The following is a 23,280-nucleotide window of genomic DNA, read 5'->3' as shown; positions in this document are numbered from 1 at the left end:
CACCTACTCTTTTTCCTTCCCTCCATTCAGACCTAACATGGCTTTGCTAGAGAGGCAGTCTCTCAAACAGCTGTCATGTCCAGCACTGCATAAGACTAAGACTAATTAAGAGTATTTGCAAGGCAAGATTCCTTTTCACTGCAGCAAAATAAAAGGTCTGGGGAAAGGGCAAAGAGTCTCCCTAGGTATTTATTCTGCACCTAAAGCAGTAAGCCTTCAGCAAGGCATTTTGAGGGTTGCCCTAATACAAATAAGCAAGGAGAAAAAACAAACTGATTGTGCTAAAGAGTGAAGAAGGATCATTTAAGTGCCTTAAAATGCAATTAATACATAATAGCAAAAGTAGTTTCACAGACTATTAGCACAGTATGCCAAAAATTATTAGTCTCCTCTTGTTTTCTGAATACATCATTATTCTTTCCAGGAGTGGTGTTATTTTCTGGTGTCAGAAAATAATCATAAAAAACAAACAAAACAACCATGAAACCAAATTTTATGTCATCTGACACAAATGTCTCAGTAAACTCCAATTTTTCTTTACTTCTTAGTACTGTGCATTTCCACCTCCTACTCTTCAATGAGAAAATACTAATTTTGCCTGCTGTTCAGAGTTTGCTTTATTTTTAGTGTAGAAATTCAAGCTCACTACCTCATCTTGACAGTTATAGGTTATAAACAAACCATTGCTGATTTTTTCCTTTAATGAAATTTCACTCTATTCCTCCTACAAATGACATGACAGTGCTGTTGTACAGCAGGAATGTCAAAGCACAGTTAGATCTAAGAATAAAGCATATGCCCTCCAACAAAACTAAGTGTTGCCTTTTGTATGCATTCCACATAAATAATACGAGGATGCTAGTGGCTTCTGAAATGAATGATAGTACCCTGCTGATATCTCATAACATTAAGATCTACACTATGTATTGAATAGTCTATTTACAGTAAAAATGAACAAGATACGGTAAATTAGAGAGTTTATATAAAATAGATATCTTGTTCCCTCAAGACAAAAATGGGAGAATATACATAAAAATAACATGAATTTTAACTTCATTTCCTGTCAGGTTTTCTTTTTATTCCATAAACCAACCTTGGGAGAAAGAGAGATATTTGCTGTAGCTGGAAATCCCATTTATATCCGAGCTCTGCAAGCTATTATTTAAATCATACTTTTAAGAAATGTGACTCCCTGTAAAATTTATATGCTCAAATATTTGATATATGTCCAGAGTTAAGGTGACCGCCTTGATTTTGACTTTGGTAAACAATCAATGTCAAAAAGTTCCCCATCAATTCAGGATTCTTCCCATACAGATCATATTGAAGGATCTAGACCTTTGCTTCCACTGAGTTTGTACCTGTTGTTGCATTTCTGCTTCCAGGTATAATGAAATAGCTGCTAACAGTTAATCTTTACATTCAAAATCTCAGTGAGAAAAAGAAGAAATACTAATTACCTTTAATAAAAAAAAGAATAGCCATTTCTCTCCAATTGATGGCATCCTAAAAGCATCCTGCTATGTCTAAATCCAGAAGAACTGGAAGCAACAATATTTTGACTAATCCATCACTCTTAGTTTTCAGATTAAAAGTGGGGTTTTTAGTTTGACACGTTCACTTACTTCACTCTCTCCCCACACAAGTAAAAGCAGTGCTAAGTTGTGAAAAAGCACGTTGGAAACCAAGTTCAGTATCAAGACAGTATTGTCAAAACAAAGAACAAGTTTCCATAAGATTCAGAGAGTCCTCTCTAGTATTCTGTTTTATGGATAGAATGCTTTGTTGGAAACTGCAGACACCAGCAGCTGCTTAATGACAAAGACATACAGAGCCTCATATCAGACACCTTAAATTCATTCCAGGCAGCACAGTCAGGCTATACTGAGAAGTTAGGCTGGGATAAAGGTGCTGCTAAGGGATAAGATTTATATAACTAATGGAGCTCTCTATCTGTAACCCAACTTGCATAGTCACATGCACACTACATCGACCTAACACACCAACAACTTCACTGCTCCAAAACATTTGGCCACAGTGAATGTTTCAGAACAAAGTATAATGACAGAGTAATGTTACCTCCAGAGCAGACTATCCTGTAGTTGCATATTTGAGACTTGTTGAATAGAAGTGATTCTAATAAAAAAGTAGAGTTGATTTCCTGTGTCTGTATGAAAACGCCTATATTGAATAATAGAAGTATAACAGTTTCAACTGTGAATTGACCAATTTCTGATGCTAAGCCTTATGCTGTGCTAACATAGGTTTATAGAAATTATAGTCTGTGACTATTATATAAACAAGAGTGGTACTGCTGAGACATAAGACTCGGTGCTAGGTTAAGATTACTACGCCTACCTCAGGACTCAGAGCAGCCTGCAGTTTTTTCATGTGCAGCTACAGCAGAGGGAATTAAATGTTTTTTCAAGGGGCTGCCCATGGTTTTCGAGATCCTACCTATGGCAATTCATTAATTTTAGCATTCACAGTGATAAATTGTCCTCTTTTGCATAGACATTCTCATCAGTGTGCTCACTGAAGACTCCACGTAGAGATAGCTAAATTTCAAATAATGCTGCCAGGCAACAACCTAATGACACCCTCAGCCAGTGTTCATTCCTCTTTAAGTAGTCAAAACGTCAAATAGTTCTCTCTGAATTTACCTGATGCCCCTACATGTGAATACATTAAGGAATCTGTATGGAAACATATCAATATAAAGAAAAAAAAGAGTAAAATGTCTCATGAACCCTCTACATATACATCTGTAATACAACCTACAGAGATCTTCACTGCTATAATTTTCAACTGTATATTAGTTGATTTAACTACAGCTCATTTACATAAAGTTTTAGATTATTAATAATCCTGTCCAACAGTTGTACACTGAATAGTTTGTTGGTATTTTTTTTAGTGAAATTGTCTTTCTTTTCCCCTTCATAAATAACCAGGATTCCTCCATGAAAGTTTGTATTCCACTACCATTGCAAACTTCTTTGATGTAACAGATGCAGTTTGGGAGCACTAGTACTTCAAAAAGTTTATTCTGTGTATTATTTTTCCTTAAATTAAGCAGATTCTACTGAAATTTATATCTCTACAAGACCAAAACCCATCTCTCATGGAAGGCTGAGTGGCTTCTTTTTTTCAGTGAGATGATCAAGGTCTGACATTCTGCATCAACAGGTTTCAGCTCAAGACATAGAAGATGATTTACACTGCAGACAACTCTACCAGTGTAGATAAAAGATTAAAATGCAGTTTAGACCAGACTGAAGTTAAAAGCAGGTTTGTGGTTTTCCTTCTCAAAAAGAAGCATGCTTCTGTGTGCTTTCTACATATCTCCACACTGTGTGTTGCAGAGGTTCAGTATCAGAGTATCATAAATCATTCCAAAAAGGATGTGGTCCCACTAAAATGGACTTACAAAGAAGAAAAAATTGTTCTTCTGTACAGGATAAATTACAACTGTTCACATCTAGCTTTTAGTAATATTTTCAGCATCTGCAAAAATGCATTCAACACTTGAAAAATCTTTCTCATAAAATACTCGTTGGCATCTGGCCAAGCTAATTTTCCTCATGATTATGAAGCATTTCCATTATTTGATCCATACTAAACACAAAAATAGAGACCATTAGGGTTTCAGCTTTACCCTAAACGTTTGGCTCAGTCATAAATAAGTGTCATGAAACCTAAAGTAATTCACACTAGAGGTTTAGTTGCTGTTGATTGGTCTGAATTCTTTAACCTCTTCTCAACCTACTTGTTATCCAACATACAGAAACAACACTACACAGAGTAAATACTCCTAATTTGCTTTTCAGTCCTGTTAACATAAGTTTTCCAAATAGCTCAGTCTGTCACTACCAGTTGCAATCACAGAAGTGTGATCTGTCATTAAAAAAGCTGATTTCACACCTCTGCTTGTTAAGTATTTTCTAAAGCAAATAAAGCTCTTTAAAAGTAATTAAAACTAACTCTTCATTAACAGTTCAAATTGCCTACGTAAATTTGGTCACAGCTTTAATTTGCACACTGTCACTGAATAGTTTTATCAAGCTTCTTCATTTCATGTTTGCAAAGGATCATTTTCTGATTATTTCTCTTCCACACATATTTACACTTGACAAGCCGTTATGAAAAAGCCTAACAATGATGGCAACATCCTTTAAATCTCTGAGATGCAACTGAAAGCCCCACAGTGCCTAGTTGGTACTCTGCCAGCCATGCTCAAGAGGTTACAGAACCGGATTTTACCACTGCAGGGATTACATGTAGTGACAAATGACAAGAAAATGTCTATACAAGTTCAGGATTTGTAACCAAAAGTTAATGGCATATTGTTCCATTTTTTTCTGAGCCTGTCTAACTTTGAGCAAAGAATAAAATATAGTTTTTTAACTCAGTGATTTTACTCATCTTCACCATGGTAATCAAATACACACAACCTTTTCTGGTTTTGCTTACATGAAAGCATTCTGCCTATGAATACATCATCTCTGTAAATGTAAGATTTTGAAAGTGAGCTAAGTGTTTTTAACTAACAGATTAACCCATAACCACTATTTTTTGGCCAATCCTCACCGATTCACTATTTGAACCTTTATTTCCCAATTCATTAGTCTTTTATCAACACCTAACAGAACAAGTCTTGTAATTTCACTAGACTCCTTTAGGTCTTCTAAAAAGCACTTCATTTTTTTTTTTCCTAAAAGATGCTTCTGAAAAGCCACTAATATTTCTGCTCTGCTGGAGTCGAAACAAGACTATGGATCTCAAATGAACTCAGAACTGCAGACATTATCAGAAATTTTTGGATGGTGTGTACCTCACCAATTTGGACTAGAAAACCCATCTTACATCTCCCTACTGAGTTCTTTCCATCTATTTTTACACATCTACGCTTTTCAATACTAAATAAGTGATTTGTCATTGTCTGAAATTTCCAACTGCTCTTATTTATTCAAATCTTGAGAGAAAACCAAAAACATTATTTTTAAGAGTGTATTTGTAAAATTAAACACTTTTTGATCCAACTAAACAGAGGCTCTAGGCTACCTGCTTATCTCACCAACCCAGAAGCAATTCCATAGTATTCCTATATTCAGCTTAAGCACCTTCGGAACATCATTTAGTAGTTTCATCAACAGGCTGTTGCAAGTCCCAAAATAAAACTATTCAATGTAAATCCACTAGTTTGCTCTCACCCAGAGCATTCCCATCAGGATGCTGTTTATCAAACCTTGTCAGAAGTAAAAAGGGATTATTACATAGTTTTATAAACCAGTCTGGTTTTCCTAGGCATAACACCCTTACAACCTCCTGCTCCACTTCATAAATATATTTGGTTTAAAACTGAAGTTGACTGACATTCTCTGACCTTTAGGAGACACTCCACAAAGTTACAGGGACAAAAGCACCAGAAGCATCTACCTTCTTCCACTGGTAAACACAGTTTTATTAGCATAGTTACATAAACATGAGGAAAAAAAATAATTACTAATGACTGATTTAATTTCATTCATCCTCCTCTGGTACAGTTTCATTTTCTCAACAGAAACCACCAAATTTTCCAATGTGCAGGTGATAGAATCACAATAGCAGTTGATCACCCTAATATTAATGTTTTGGTGGAATTTCAATTATTTGTCTATTTAAAATAAAAATAACTGCTTTAATAAAAAAATCAACTCATCAATCAATCAGGAAAGTAAGTCTGGTTGGGGGGAGGATGGGGACTGAGTATCATTAATATATGTCTTGCATTCCTCTTGCCAGCTCGATTTTCTTTTGCTAACAAAGTCTGAACTCATCCGAAAACACAACTGCCATGCAAATGGGCTACAACAAATTGACTGGTAGAACTTAAACCTCAAATTTTTACCCTCTATTTTAAAATATTTCCTTTTTCTAAAAATGAAACATTTAAAAATAAAGAGTAGAAAGGGGGCATTGACTCAATCAACAGCTGTCTGAGTAGAATTCAGTAGTCCTCTAATTTAATCATGTTTCTGTTGCAGTGAATGTATAGAAAAACTCCTACAGTTTTTCAGTATTCCTCCAAGAGAAAGAGAGTAACAAAAAGCATCCAATGAATAAATGGAACAATGCATTTTTATCATAACTTAAATATTCTTAGTTAATGACAAACATTTTGAGGTACATGGATGGTAAAAACTACAAAGCTCTATGAAATACTGTGATCACCAAAGCTCTGTTTTGTGCCCTTTTTTTTATTCTTATCCCTTGAGTATATATTCACTCAGCATAGGAAATAAATCAGTGCTCATGCACAGCAGCCCTCTGTGTAGCTGCAAGAATTCAAATAGAATTCATCTTTTTGTCCTTGTCCCACCAGTGATTCTATTCTTGATAGTATGATGGCTTGCAAATAATTTGTAATTTTTCCTGGAGATCTATTCTTTCCTTGTTTGCCCTTTGCTTTGAGCTTTTTCTTTCAGGACACCAATATTGGGTAGGGGAGAGCTCAAACAAAACAGAAATTTGAAATGCTTTTGGGAGAAATTTAAGGCTCTTTCAGGTAATTCATCTTTCAGTGTACCAAGGAAATCAAGGGGAAAACCCTGCTGCCTTCCTGACACCATGATACATCTTCATTGAATCGAGCCCATTGTTTTCCAAACACAGACTAATCAAGTTGAGGGTTCTCCTGCAGAACTTTTCAACCACATTTTGCACAACAGGAAGCCAGTGAGCATGCTGAGCAGCGTGCTATATAACAGGTTAAAAAGCACTACAGCCTATTAGGATATGCGTTCATACTTCTCTGGATAATCTACTGCACTGCATCATTTGTATACAACTAGCATTGCTTCAAAAAGGCTCCTCTAGGGAAATGTCTTTGTCTTAATTTAAGTGTATACTTTGCCAGATCAGATCCGAGGGCCATTTGTAGTTTGATGCATTAGATTGAAAACACTACTATGATTTTTCAGTAAAAAATATTCAAGGTTTATACTGAAAGCATTAAGGTGGAAAGCCACTGATAAAATAAGAAACAGCTGGTAAATGAAGACAAGGAACAGTGTTAAAAAGAGAAATTGCAATGCTTTTCCTTTAAGAAGGAGAGCAGTAACTACCATAAATCCTGTGTGAGTGGTTAACATACATTTCACTGTAGACCCGGACGAGAAATAGATGTTTAAGTGTTGAAAACCAACATATGGTAAATTTTAGCAGTGCTGTTTAAGCAAGTGTGACTAGTCATCTAACTGGCAAACTCTTCCAGAGGAGGAGAGAAACAGCACTGAAAGCACAAGTATTGATTACTACACAGTAGAAGACAAAACAAACAGGTCAGGGATGGCAGTCAGAACTGTCACCAGAGCCTGTGACCCCATGGACTAGAGCACCACATGCTCCCTGCTGCATGAGCTCAGTCCTCCATGCTGTGACAGAAGTGACAATATACAAATATACTAACCACTCAGCATTTGGAATTCTGCTGCTCATCTGTATGGAAGTGGCCAGACCCTGCACGTGACTGCACGTTTCAAGAGCTAGACAGAAAACATGAACTGACAGATCCTCTGTTTATACTGTGCATTTCAAGACATTGTGGGGCAGCTTTACAGATTTCAGAGATCAATTTTTAGAATTTCAGTGGGGAGAAACAGCATTTATTGACAAGGAAAGGAATCTTTAGTGGAATCTTTGTAGGAGACACATCTGACGGAGATGTATCTGCTAACACATTCATATTAACAGAATCTTCTTTATCTCTATTGAAAGATATCCGTTACTAAAAAGGGAGCTGAATAGGATATTCCATTTTCAGCTTGACAATATAAAAAGTATAACCATGTAAGACCTCACTGGCAGCTTCCTGAAGAGATCTCCTTTTGTCCAAACATAATTTCTATATTCACAAATCAAATGCATACATGACATTCAGACAATATTTCTACTAAAGAAAGATGACAGAAATTTCATGCCCAAAGCAGAGCAGAGTTTCGGTTGCATGTAAAAATAAACACATTTTCCATTTCCAAAGGACTAAAGCTTCTTCTGGAAGTTTTATGGTATAGTAGCCTCAATTTATTGTTCACTAAATGCAGTTCTTTCAAGAGCAAATACACATTCAAAAAATACATATTCAACACAGAGGAAGAGATCTAGTTGCTATGAGTACCCACCTCATAATTGGCAATTGCTTCTCTATCCAGGACTCGGGTCACAGAGACATCCCCACTGATCTCATTGATTCTGAAAATTCCTTTTGGGTCTTGATCTACTCCCTTACCAGAGAGCCGAAACTTTGCTCCCTCTGTTCCTTCACTGCTGATGACCTACATGGCAGAAAACAGGAATTTACAAGTCATATTATAAAAGCTTTTTAAATCATTTTAAAACTTCATAAGCTGTTTTGATCTTTTAATAATATATATCTACAAAATATGTTTTGTGCTAATATATAAGCATAAAATATGGTTTCAATCAGCTAGAAAATGCTGTGCAATTCTTGTCAAACTCTGAAAAAGCCACTCATGTCCTTAGTTAGTTCCTATCTTATCTTTACTGTCTTCTATTTCACTACTTAAAGTTTCTATTATCCCATTGCTACTGCATTCACTCTGTGTCTAGAATGACATTTTATATGATTCCATTTCTTTTTTCAATTAAAGTATAAAACAGCTACAACCTTAGAAAAAAAAGGTAAGAAGAAAAAAAGATATATTCCATTGAGCGGAAAAAAGTATACTTATTTCACAACCAGTCTTACAATACCAGATAGCCATCACACATTATTTTCCAATTAGTCAGACCTTTTTATTAGCTATGGTAAAGTCATCACAAAACAGACTACTTTCAGGTTATTTCCCACACCCCTCTTCCTTCTATTCTACATTCTTCCATTCCCAGGATTTTAAACCAAGGGAAAAAACTCCTCATGAAAATCTCTGGGTATCCTGCCCAGAACGCTGCTTGGTCACACAGTTGGAATTCCTCCACTTCCCAAATTTATGTGTGTGTTTTTATATACACACAACCATATGTTTCTAGAAACTCCTCGTTACTATCCTTACCTTATTTTCCCATAAGAAAGAAATCCCTAAAAATCCAATTTCAAGGCTGTCTTCACATTAGTGACAGTAGCATATGTAAACTTGCAGAGCTACACAGTGTTTGTTATAAGCTACAGGCTTTGCAAATCTGTATTTGTACACCAGAATCTAGAAGGATTATAAATTAATCTTGCCCTTTAAGGCTGACAGTCTTGCCAAGCCATTCCTTCTCTCTTCTATTCCATGTTCTTTTGTTTTTAGCAAATTTCTATCACTAATATTTCCACAGCCTGAATTACAGTTCAGGAAGAGGAAAGGAAAAGTAGCCTTAGAAACCTGGACCTGCTCCCATTCTGAGATGATAAATATGCAGGGTGTTTAATAATGTCCCTGAGGAAATACATGTTTGTTGCCCTATTGGTGTGGGTTCAGCAACACTGGTTTGCAGGTTACAGGGCAGTGAGATTTTGGCTAAACTCCATAATTGTTATTCCTTTATTTTAATTGAGAAAAAAAATGCCACAAGTTATGAAATAGGAAATCAGCATTTTCAGAGATAAAGTTTCAATTCTTGAACCCTTCAGGGAAGGAGAAAATTCAAAGTAAAAACCTGTTTCACCTTTTTTTAATTCCTCCTTCCAAGTCAGAAACACTAATGGCTGAAGTTTTCTAGTCATCTATTTTTGAGTATGTCATGCAAAAACACAGAGGCAGACAACACTGCAGGTGACAAAAGGGCAAAGTAACTTTTAACATCAGGTTTTGTGAGGAAATTGAAACTTAATGACTCCTACTGAAAAGTTACCTGCTGTTCAATTCATTTTTTACCAATGTCTAAATCATTAAGTCTAAAAATACATGTTTTTCTTAACATAAAGCCATGCCTATGATTTTGCACTGTCATGACCATTGCTGACTTTCATAAGGAAAAGATGAATTGATCATCTTCTGCCTTCATTTCTGAGACTTATTACAAGATAAGTGCAACTTCCCATCCAATATAAGAACAGTGGTTTCAAAGGCCTGAAGTCAGCCACAGGCCAGCACGAAAGTCGAATTCAGAGATATCTACATAACAACCATTTCCACTCTAGACATCAAACCTTACATTTGTTTGTCACAAATTGAAGATGTAGTATAGGTGCAATGCCCCAGCTGTAACAAGCCACAGGAAGAGAGTCAAACAAATCATGGGCTGTGCAAGGGAATTTATCAGAATATTTCCAGATAATTATACACAGATCTTATCCACACAAGACAGAAAGGTAGGAGTGTAACAATCATAACAACAATAAGGGTCCCTCAAAATCTGATGGGAGGGAAAAATTCCTCTCAACTCCAAATCTGGCAAAGATTCTAACCTTGAGTTTGATGGCAAGACATCCTAATGTGGTACCTGAAAGATTTGTATGCCTTGGAGCAACGATACATCTGTATCTCATCTCCACTTTAGTTGTGAGCCATCAGCATATAATGTATAGGACCAACAGAGTTACCAGACAGCACAGTTATTTCTAAATAACTGAATCTGTTCACTCAGCTTTTTTAAAGCTTCAGGAAGCAGTCACATTAACTTGTGCAAGTATGTGCAGACCTTTCTCTGCTATCTATTCACCCATCTATGCATCTAGCTACTGCCCAGGGACTTATGCTCCATATAGTAATAAGAATCCTGGGTCAGAGATGCTCTGTGTACTACTGCATCATTTGTTCAAGAGCTGTGAGAGTCACACAAAAAGTAGTTTTCAGAAGTACGATTCTTTAAAAATGTTTAATTAGCCACGAGAGGGAGCTACATACTCCCAGCAATGTAAGGAAGAACATTAACAACTCCTAATTAAGATGCTTATATAATGGCTGCATAGTTCAAAGAAAGTGCATTTCCCAGTTCACACCAAGCTCAGTACAATGAAAAGTTTAATAAAAATCAGGCTTAATTTGCCATATGGTTTAGTGCTTCAACAAGAGCAAGGAAGAAAGAACAGGAGGATTGTCTGACATCTCCTCTGGCAAGACTGCTATTCGGAATATTGTCATAAACAAAGCACTGTTTATAGGAATATTTCCTAGCTTACAATGTATTCACACAGTGATGTTGTCCCAATTTACTTTCTGAGAAAAAACAAGGCCAGATTATTTCTGCTGGAATGCTTATTTTGGGATGTAATTTTTGTGTTTTTAAAAATACATAACTGATATTCTGACAGTTACTACTACCTGAAGCCCAGACAGAAACACTTATTTTTGGAATTTATTCACAGCTCTAGGAACTTCAGTGCAGATTCTAATATTGGGAACCACATAGCAGTGGCTATGATGCATATAAATACTGTTTTTTCCTAGGAAATGGTCCAGTTAAGGTAGAAAAGACCCAAGCACCCACCTACTGAGAATATAGAAAAGGCAGGCACACTTTACCTGGCCTTCCAATTTCTTCCTATTTGTTTTTACCCTTGTTCCAACCTCACCATTCAGAAGGGCCTTGGCATTGCATGAACAGGTAGTATAGGAAGAGTAGATGCCTGCTGAGCATCCCACAGAAGTTTAGGCTCTTGAAGGCTATTATCCTCACCCAGGACCCAAAGGACAGTATTAAATGTAGATTTAGAAATTACTCACTTCCCCACACCTGACAACACTTTCCCATGCCGAGGTTACCCTGGAGAATACATGTATTGAAAACTGCAGTGGTCCATACCAGCCTTGTCAGGAAAACCTATCTAGCACCCAAAACAAAACAGCTTTTTTCTTTTTCCTTTTATTTTTTGTCAAAAACTTAAACACTGTACAATTCTGCTGCACTAAAAGACACTTTCTAAAAAACAGAATGTTACTTAGCTGTCAGAGTCTGCTTTTTGCTGAACCATGGCCAAAACATATTCACCAAGTGCTAATCTTTCAGCTGACATTATGTATCCCTTCCAGCTAAATTCATTTCAGCAATGTGATCCCCCTGTTTTTACAGGTTTATCACAGAAGTCAGTCAGTGGGCTCAAGAGAAGAAGAGAAATAAGAACCAAAAGACACACTACCCCCAGAGAGAGACTTTGCAGTTCTGCAACCCCAGCAAATCTGTCCTTAACAGTATCATCCTAGTTTACCAATTTCATTCTTTAAGAAACATTTCTCTCAACCACTTTCATAGACTTTGTGCTTTCATTGCAAACTTAAACCAGCCAATCAATCAATCAATCACTCAAATGCTAACATTTGTGCTTGAATTGGAGCAGCACTCTAGAAACCACAAGCAAGAAGAAAAAGGGAATTGTGACCTGCAATGGGAATATATAACACTGACCCAAGCTCCTATGACAGCTGAGGTGAAGGAACATAAAGCCAAGGTGAAGAGTATGGTTTCTGGAGGAAACTGCATTTAGTACAGCAGACATCGCCTCTGTGTCATCAATTACAATTTTTTTTCTTGATGCCATTGACAGCTCTAATAAGAATATGCACACCTATATTGCCCAGAGAATGAAAACTCTATGGAGACAACAATCTTGATTTAACTCAGCAAAGACAGACATAATTTGGTTACCTTAAATTTTAAAAATCTGTCCTCTATGTCAAATCCCAAACTCAGTTTTAACTGGATGAAACACAAGACTGGAAAGTGTCTGATTTTTGCACTTTACCAGACATGTTAAAAACTCATTGGTCTCTGGGCAAAGATACTATTTCTGAATTAACCATTACTTCTTATTTGCCTTGGTTTTCTTCAGAATTACAGAAAAAAGCTCCTCAAAGTGGAAGACATGGATTGTTGCAATAATGCATCTGTAAATGGAAGCTTTTTTGCTAGCTGTAGAAGTTTTTTCGATGTATTGAGTACTGAGTGTAGTAATATGTCGAATGTGGAAACTTTGATGCCAATTGTCAGAGATGTAAGATGGGAATAAAAAAACCTAAATCAGGAGATGAAGTTAAATGAATTATGAAAATAAAAAATCATACACTGATAGTCTCAAGGGGGTTTTTTTAGCATCTTAACTATGAGCTTTGTCATGGAAAGCATTTCAGGAAGCGTCAAATTTAGGAACAACATTGTAAGAATTAGAGCACACAGTTGCAGCATATTTTTGATGCTTGTTTGCAAGACTGATCAGGGGCTGCAAATGGTGCAAATGTTCCTTACCTGAAGCAATCCAAACAAAACCACATGAACACTCTTACCAGGTATGATATTCAGAACTTTATGTCCATGAAAGGGAAATAGAACTTGTACTGCTTGAAGTGCAGATAGTACACTTAAATATTTTGTTGGACTGGGGCTCTGCTTCCTGCATAAATTACCATATCAGCTATTGCTTCACTTCACCACTGCAAATACAAACAACTCTAAATCTGAAACTTACCAAGGTTAATAAATTCCATAGACAAAGATTTCAACTAAATATCACCATGTATGAAAATGACACAGTGTACTAAAACCAGAGAAGATGTTTCACCAGTGCGCATTTTTGAGGTCTTTTTAGAATAATCAACACAAAAAGGGTATTTGGTATTCAACAACATCTTCTCAACATAATGGCTTTTTCTTGTAATATGCATAAACTTTTGCAAAATTCAGATCAGCTTTGTAGTAGGATGCACAGGTGTCCAAATGAAAGAAAATTAATTAATTTATGCACATGGAAGTCCTGTGCTTCTTTTCAGTCTGAGATTCATTATCATAGCTACACACAGATGCAACAATTTCCCTTGAAGAATCAGTTGCAGCACTGAGGCCTGCAGGCTTCAACTACAATTGCATCAAATTTGAGGATTTAACCAATATAAATAGCTAACAGTGAGCATTTGCTCACTGATCGAAGTAATTCAATGAACACCTCAAGATGCGCATTATCTTTTGTAGCAGGTAATTCTTCAGATCCCTTTTACTCTTAATTTATAAAGAGTAAGCAGACTCATTACAAATAATTTTCACTTCCCTTTTTCCTAAATAACAGTTGGTTTCACATATATGTCTGCAAACTCTGGATACAGTACACAGCAATTTCCTCCTAGTGAGAGCACAAAATTTATAAACAGAGTCTTTTGTAATCTCAAAGGAAAGTGACCTAGAAGTATTTCTTGTTGCAAAAGGCCTGATATTTCACTGGCTGATTTAGCCTTTCAGTAACCATTTGATCACCATATTTTAAGTGCCGCTTAAGTTATAAACTTGCAATGAACTCCGTTAGTTCAAGGAATTTGAGGACCACTGCCTTTTGATTGACAGTCAGAATAGCACAAAAACCATGGTTAGTTGTTAGGAAAAATCTGACTGTGATTGACAATATTAAATGAAAAACTCAAATGATGCCCTTAGAGAAAAAAAAAAAGGAGTATTATTTGGATTTTCCAGAGCTGCTTTATTGCAAACTCATCACTGATCTGAAATAGCAGAAATGCAGGGACAATATTATGACATTTAACAGTTTCTAGATGCAGAAATTCCAGACATAGGACTTAATATATAATGTGTAATCATCACAGATGTACCTAATTCTGCAAGAAATGGGAGAAAAGTAGAGAACAAAGCCAATTTATACTACCTTTTTCCAGGTATTTCACAGTACTTTCTATTCTGAATAAAATCAAAGTCTCAGTTTATGTGACTCAAGTGACTGAAGGCCATTTTCATGGTGTATAAGAAGCATAAGGCACTCATATCTAGTACCAGACTGAAAGCAACACAGCAGCATCTCAGCTGCTGTGTGTGAGGATAAAATAATCTGCTGCTAAGGTCCAGAGAAGTCTGCCCTGGCTTGTCTGGGGAATATAAAAAGCCTAGTTGCTTCCTCTCCCTGCAGCTACAGTAACTACCCATAGGACTTAGTTACAAATGTTATCTTTAGATCCATGCATGCAGCAAAGAAAGAAATCAAGATCTGGATTAAGTGGGAACTTCCAGCCGGGTAGAGTAATTGGAATTGCAGAATAAGACATTGAAGTTGCAGAGCCAACCTGAGGATCTGAATAGAAATAGAGCAGTCAGAAAAATCAAGCTGGTGAGAACGACTCACCTAAAACTACTCTTGAAAACCAAGATTTGGGTTAATTTGAAGGAATTTCTTAGAAGATTTTGTCTAATTTTATTTTTGTTGTACGTAGCAAAATGCCAAGTCTTGACTTTTGAAAATATATTGCAGTTAAAAGGAACCCAGAGGAATAAGTATTCTATCAAAAGTATTTAAAATCTTCATTTGAAGATATAAAAAAAGAAATCTCATTATGTGCAAATTTTTGTGTAAATTTGGTTCCATTACATGAAGACAATGTAAGACTTTTGGATACTTTAAGAACCTGCTTAGCACCCAATTCCCATTTGTAGCAAACAACTCACAGATCTAATTATAGATTTTTCTCAGTCACTAGTTCCCTAGGAAACAAATCCATGGCTTATGTCTTGTGCATGGAAGGTCATAGTAGGAAGATAAATATTTTTCTGTGTATAGAAACTTATCTAGAGGTCACAAATCTGCATCTCAGCAGATGTTGGTGCTTCTATAAAGGACAGATGTTAGCTATATTTGGCAGCTATCTCAGATATTTAAAACTTTAAACATTTCAATCTGATGAGGCACTGAATACTTCTGTTAGCAACAATGCTTTATGGTGCTTTATGCTGTAAACAGAGCATTCCTTCTCTAAACTCATCTCAGGCTTTAACAAGGGCTCCACCTCACTTCTTGTGGTATTTTTAGCAATTCCATAAGTGACTTTGTCTCCCATAAACAAGCTTTGCATTCCAAGTTTACCCACACCTGGGGTTCAGAAATAATTTGGTTTTGTCAGTGGTAGCATCACCAACAAAGGACAGTGAAACATGACTTCAGTCTTCTATTATGATCTTCTCAATAAATACTTTTCTCTTTTTCTCCTCTTCCTTCTTTTCCCCCATTTTCCTCAAAGACAGGAGTTCAAAATCCACAGTATATTTCACAAATATTGCTACCTTACAGTTAAAAACCTACCACTAACATGGATTCACTTTCCCACTTTAAAGAGATCAGTTTTTTAACCTTACTGAATGTTTGACTCTGATATATTACAGCTTTAATTTTTGCTAAAGTACAGGTTCCAATGGACAGAAGCCTTGATAGAATTTCAATTGGTGACAGAGTTACATTAGTCTCAAGAAGCTTTCAGATGACTATACATATAAGACTGTATAGCAATTATATGTCACTGCATAGAGTCATGCTGGGGAAGTACGGAATAAATCAAGATGAAATTAGCTGAAAAGAACACAGAATTTCAAAACTAGTCATTGTCAAAATGACCAAAACTTGGATTTAAACATCTAAAAGCTGGAAGATCTCCAGAGTAATGGGACAGTCAAGCTTCAATAATATATATATGGTAGAGACAACTCTATCTCGGGAATCAGGTAGCCAGACAAACTTACTGTGCTCAGTAACCTGTCCTACCACCATTGATATGAACAAATGGCTTCCTCAGATCTTTTAAGATTGAAATTAAAATGCTAATAATATTGTATAAGATTGAAAAAAATACAATTCTGAAATGATGGTGAAAAAAAAAATGTTTATAAACCTGCACTCTTGTATAGCTGAGACCAATAGCCCATTCAAACTCTTTAGTGCTGAACTTTCTTCTGCTTAGCTGAGAATTTTAAGCTATTATAGGATGCAAAGCCATTAGTACACACCACTCAGTTATCAAACATCTCTTAGGTAATTTTATCAATGGTTAGAAAATTTACATCCTAACAATCAGATATAACAGGAGTTATCTTTTGCTGCATTTACAGACATAGAAGAAAGCCATAAGCCCTAAATCTGTGAAAAGAATATTAAAAATGAAAAATAAAAATCTACAATAACACCTTTTAAGATTATTTTCCCACCTTGATTTTCCTTTATCTACTTTATGTTACCACAGTACATTTCAAAGTTAATTTCACAAGTAGTTTCAACTTGGCATTAGAGGACACACAGTGACCACTCTGAACTCCAAGTCTATTAGAGTAATAGTAATCTCCTGTAACTTCTGTTTATTCAGGCTTTCATTGGTTAGGCTGTGTTTGGAGATCTAACACAAAGGCAATGTGGCAGTAGCTAGTGATAATGTTACAGACTCAAAAGTTATAACTGAGGTTGATAAAACTGACTTCCTAATTTGAGAAAAAAGAGGCCTATTGTGACTAGATGATAGAATTAATGACTTTTTAAACACCTAAAAAATAAAGGTAGTTTCAAAAATATTACATTAAGCTATTGCATTAGTACAAAATCTATTCCTATTAACATTGTAAAAAGCTGTACATATTCAGCAGGTTTTTATACGGCATTATCTGCCAGACTGACTTCTGCTTGGTTTGTGTAAAACCAGTAATAATCAGTTGATAAAACAGAATAATTACTCGAGTAAGTAGAAAAATTGAAGGGTGAAACCCTGATCCTAACATTTTCATTGGAGGTTTTGCCATTTATTCCATGACAGTTTTATTTTTACCCAACAGTTGTCAGTACAACTACGGTGTATCTCAAGATGCTACATGCTAAATATACAGTAATTTAAGGTGTTTGTAGAGTCCTAGAAAATGGAACATCTGCTCTTTCCAAGATACTTGACAAAAGTACAGAAAGTCTTTAGAGTGCACTTTTAAAATCTACCACTAAATTTCTAAAAATCCACTAATAGCTCAGTGTAATCACAAATTCCTGGCAGCTATCCTGAAATCAATATAATTCTTCTTTCTTTATCTCTATGTATACACTGTAAAAGTTCTTCACCTGTTTGTGAAAGTATTTAACTCAATTTTGCAACAACATCAAATACTCAAACCTAATTCACGTAGAAAATAGTTACTCTAGCTTAGTGTGACAATTCATTCACATTTTATAATTTCCTCGAAAACCTAAAAGCTGAGTCAAAATTTAACTATGCATAACATTTTCTGACTTAGCAAATCAAAAGTTATCTTTATTCCAAGTGAAGATTTCATTTAGTTTTTTCTCCTGTTGACATGGTTATTTATGTAAATAAGTATGCACAAACTTACGAACGTGTATACAAAAAATGGTGCATATATATTAAGATACAGCTTAAGGTATATGCATGCAAATATTAATGTGCTTTCACTTTGGTCTACTCTGGTCAGCAAGAGAAATCAGACACCTAAAGGCTTGTAGGTACCAACTCAAACACATACACATCATTTGCAGTTACTAATATGAATCTTTGCTTCAGTTCACTGTGCATATCAAAACTTGCAGTACTACTGTAACAAATGCTTTACTAAGGAAATAAAGTAGAAAGCAATAATAACATATGTCTCAGTTTACCAGAGATTTGTACTGCATAAGAGGGCCAAATTTATAATAGAAAATACAGATGTTGTTAACAGTCCTTTTGATATAGTCAGAATTATTACAATGATAATAATTAAGTATCCCAATTGCTATCTTTACTGGCAAATAAACATTAACCTGATTTAATCTAATGGCTACTTTAGAAAAAGAACTCCACAAATTTCCAAAAATCTCCCACAGAAAGTATCTAAAACATGAAAATGATTTCCAAGATATGGGAAAACTGCACAATTGCAGTTTACAATTGTAAAATTATAAAGATTTATTGATATCTCCTTGAGAACAAATAACAAATAACCCACAGAAGCAAACACGGAATTTTAACTCTGTTGAGAAATTACATCATATTTAAAGTTTTATGTAATCTCTTTGACTCAGAAGCCTTACACAAGAACTCAACCAAGAATCTTGTTGATCACACAAGCAAAAATGTCTTTAAGTCAGTTGACACAATCTTTAAAACATTTTCCCAGTTTTCAGTAAAGCTCTGTTCCTCAGCTTTCACAATCAGTATTGCTTAATTTTACAGAAGCCTCCAACAACAAAAAATTAAATCTAAAAATTAACAATTTAGTAAAAGCTTCAGTAATAGCTTCCTTTACTTAAGATTACACATGGTAACATTTGAGTGCTTTAATCAATAATTATTAGAGATAAGCCTCAACTGTAAATGTACGAGATGTGAAATATTACCAAAGTTTAAGATGACTTTGTAGGAAACCATAGATTAAACTTGGTAATATACTCTCTATAACATATTACGTAGACACTTCTTCAACTCAGTGTTAACAAATAGCATAATTCATACTTCATCACATTATATAGGTTCAGATTATTATTCCAGTTCCATGTTTTAGAACTAATAAAGGGTTAACCAGTATTTCTTATGTAATTGCTGTCTCACTCCATTTAACTGCAAGTATAAAATGATTGAAAAGTCTACTGATAAATACAAAGTCTATTACTTATGACAGTGCATCTGTTTTAATCTTACTATATTCATATTGCACTTTGAGGCAAAAAGGACTAGACTTATGTAGAATACTAGTGATTCTCATGAAAATAGAATTGAAATGTTTGGAGATGCTCTGAATAATATCCAGACACATATAATGATGAAGGCACAAGAGCACACTGATCATCAAAAAGAATTCAGCAATATACTTAAAATATATGTATTTGCCTCTTCTAATTGAAGAGAAATGCAGGTCTGAAACTGCAGCGATAATTAATGAGGTAAAACAAACCTTTAGATTAATGAAGCAATTTAGTTTCCCTAGGATCAGACTTTGGTGTTTAATTTTTACTGAAAATTAAGGCTGGGGGCATATGATCGCAATTCTTCAAATAATAGAAAGTATTTAATGGTATTAGTAACTATTTATTTTTTGGAAATTAGTCAAAAACACATCATTGAGGTAGAAAAATAATTTAACATGGTCTACTAATTTTATTAATAATTAAAATCACCTCAGTATGTACGTTTCTATGGCTACACTTCTTGTGTTTAGAATACAGAAAGATCTTAAAACAGCCCCTGGATTACCAGTTAATATGAAGAGCAGACATGGGTTTGAAATTGATATTTAGAAAGAACAGTCAAGTCTTTTCAATTACAAATCACTCATTTCAATTTCAGCCAAAGAAATCAACAGGCAAGAAAATTGACTTCTCATCAATCAAGACTGCTTCTCTAGATCTATCACTTTGGCAATCTTAGAAATTGTTGACTGATGACGCAGTGTAACAACTACAGACAAAATTCACAGAGCAGTACAACACTTTAAACATTAAAATATGTCCAAAAATTTTAACTTACAGACTCAAATTATACATTTAAGACTAGAGATATATTTCCATTACAACCACAGGTCTGAGGAGTGATCTGTTGTTCTATAGCATCATTGTCTTTTCCTAGTTTTGGTATTTTACACCAAATCAAAGGGTCATTAAGCATCTTACAGAACAACATGTCTGTCTGTCATATACTAATGAGAACATTGCCAGTGTACACAGGTATTAAGTGGATGTGACTTAAGTGATGTGTTAAATCACCCAGTTAAAACGCACAACTTTGGTTGACCCTAACCTCCAGGAAGATTAACCTGTATGGTTAACACATTAAGAGAATTTTACCTGGAAACAGCATCACAGGTTTGGATGGCAGTGAGAAACAAAATTCAATTACAGTAGTCCTTTAAACAGTAAAAAGACAGTGCTTTTCTCAAAAAAAAAAAAAAACAAAACAAAAAAACACTAAAGACAAGAGACTTCTTCCTGAGCAACTCTAGGAACTAAATAACATTCAAAGAGCATCCAGAACTTCTCCAGAGGCTTTTGAGGGCCTACTCGTAGAGTTGTAGTCAGTGCAAGTGGCTGCTATTCGCAACTGTATTTTTCTACCTATTCCAATAACCAGACATTACAATATTACCTTTTACATTTTAGGAGAGTTGGGTGCCCAAATGCTCATAAATGTCAGAAGAAATAACTGTTTAAACTCGACTTTCTAACTGTGGTTTACACACCATCATGCTGAAGGAAATGAGGCACCTAAATTCCCATGAAAATGTGGGCCTTAGTAACTTAAATCTCACTGCTTTCAGAAATAGCTTTTTATTTCCAGCATTGCATACATGCTCTTGAAACGTGGAATGACTCTATAAATAATAAAACAATATTCAAATACAAAGACGGAACCAGACATTTCTCACCCCTTTTCTCTACTTTCCAGATACATTTGCAAGATACAAATTGTATTTAGAGTAACAAAAGCTTATACTTGAGAATGTTTATGGGAATATAGAAATGCAAAGAAAGTATTTGTGCAGCCACCCTAAGATCTTTTTGCAGTTTGTTATCTTTGCAAAAACAGTAAAAATAACATGGAATTCAAAAATGAACCGTGCAGAGCAAACTACACAAGGATGGATGGTCATAGGTCAGGTCACTACCAGGGTACATCTGTCCCTGTGTTCTGCCTGTAATCATCACCAACGTCGTCCTGTACCAGCATCAGAGTGGAAACCATCAGGTGTAACAGCAAGAAAAATATTCTTTACTTTTGGATCTATCATTGTGTGACAACGTGTAGAGTATCACAATGACAAGTCCTGTTCTGGTTAGACTCTCCATTTCTTACCTCTGATAATATACATTGCCCTTCTCTGAAGCTTAAGTTCACTGGATCTTTTTTAAGATGGTATGACAAGAATACAAAGTTCAACTTTCCTTTTGATATGTGATAACTGTTGAGGATTGACTTGACTTTTCCAGAGACCAGCTCACAATAGTTACAGAATTGCTCCTGAATTTTAAGAATAATTAATCCAGAGTTATCAACAAACTCAATCATTCAGTGTTGTTAAATACATCTGCAACACTATGTTTTCAGTACTTGTCACTCTCCTGAACCATTTTGGATGATTTGCAAACCCCATCTCCTCACTAATTCCTTTTTCAGACAATTTTTTGTTGTGTGAAATAACATCCAAAGGAAAGCATTCCCTCTTAGTAGAGAAATCCAAGTGTGGTTTATCAATCAGATTTGTCTATAACTTTGACTCCTCCACACATCTTAATCCATTTATGAGACACGACTTGCCTTTACTTCATGATCATCCAGAAATTTATATATTCCAATGACTGTTACAGCTTGGTTTTGACTGATTCACCTAGTGTGGGAGTGGGATTAGGTGAGCTGTTGTTCCTAATGCATTTCAAATCTTTCTTGGGTCCTTCTTAAAAAGGATGGGCAATGTACGACACCTGCATCCCAGGGTAAGCGAAGCCAGTATTTCTCAGTAGTTACTCTGCAGTTAGAAGTTAAGCAATTTCCTGATTGAGTTCTCTGCAAATTTAGTCTTTGTTATTTTATTACAGTACTGGTTTTGGTTTACCCTGCAGCCATTACTTTTGACACTTCAGTTAGAGACACTCCTTCAGAGTCCCGTCCCCTTGAGAACATCTGCAGCGTGATTCAGCTGTCCTTGCAGAGAACATATTAGTTTCCCAAATACTTTAAAACCTTTTACAGGTAGTGCATAGTTTACTCTTCTGTTTTGACAGGACTTTCACTCTTTAAGGGAGGTTGGGGGTTTTAAAGAACCCTCTTGTAGCTTTTCTGAACATCCAATAGAAGTAAAACTGTTTATGTTCACTGTTTGTCAGCTATTTGCTTGTCACACATTTCCAAAACCCAGTCTCCTGACAGTAAATTCATGACTGAAACCAATGGCAGATCCTGCTACTAAATCATTTGCAATGAGATAATTTCCACAGCTCTTCAACACAATAATTTCTTTCTTTGAAAGCTACTGCATAAGGGTCCACATGGTTCATTACACAAGCAGCAGGGAGTCCCTCCTTGAGAGAATGAGGACAAAAAATAGGAACCTAGCTGTTTTGCCTCTAGTCCTTGATTTAAAAAGCTGATGGGAAAATTTCAGTCTAATTCTAAAAATATAATTATCTCTGACAGTCTAATAAGAATTTTAGAAAACTGTTCTTCTGAAAAGCATGTGAAGAAAAAACATTTCTTGCTCTTACTTCAGCTGCAAGTAAATATTGCACTAGAATGCTTTGTACCTCTCTTCACCTGCTGTAATTTATATACATATTTGTGGACACATAAGTCATGATCAGTGAACATGTTCTTAATTTGTTCCCAACATTAAAAGGCTGTTCAGGATGGGAAAGTTTTCAACTTAATAATATGTGATCAAAGCTTATTCTCTCATAAACAAGGAAAATAACTGGAGAATACATTCATCAGCTATCATGTTCAGAGCTCATAGAAGATGACTGTGAACTGTATTTGTGGTTTTTTACCTAAAGAGTTTGAAATCATCCATCCTTATGGAATCTTGGGAAGAAGAACACAATCAATTTTCTACTACTTAACAAAGAGGGTCCCTCATCAGTCATCC

At 35.4% G+C, this 23,280-nt stretch overlaps 1 protein-coding gene across 2 annotated transcripts in view; it reads right to left on the bottom strand.

Moving 5' to 3' along the window:
• The window catches only part of CDH13 (cadherin 13), a 454,402-nt gene that overhangs the window by 231,490 nt on the left and 199,632 nt on the right, over positions 1 to 23,280 (bottom strand). For both annotated transcript variants that reach the window (XM_062007637.1, XM_062007636.1), the window contains exon 5: positions 8,160 to 8,312. In XM_062007637.1, the coding sequence (XP_061863621.1) occupies positions 8,160 to 8,312 (153 nt within the window). The remainder of the gene's footprint in view (positions 1 to 8,159; positions 8,313 to 23,280) is intronic.

The sequence above is a fragment of the Colius striatus genome, chromosome 14 (genome assembly GCF_028858725.1).
Source record: "Colius striatus isolate bColStr4 chromosome 14, bColStr4.1.hap1, whole genome shotgun sequence".
Taxonomy (NCBI): domain Eukaryota; kingdom Metazoa; phylum Chordata; class Aves; order Coliiformes; family Coliidae; genus Colius; species Colius striatus.
This window is presented reverse-complemented; position numbering and strand designations above follow the sequence as displayed.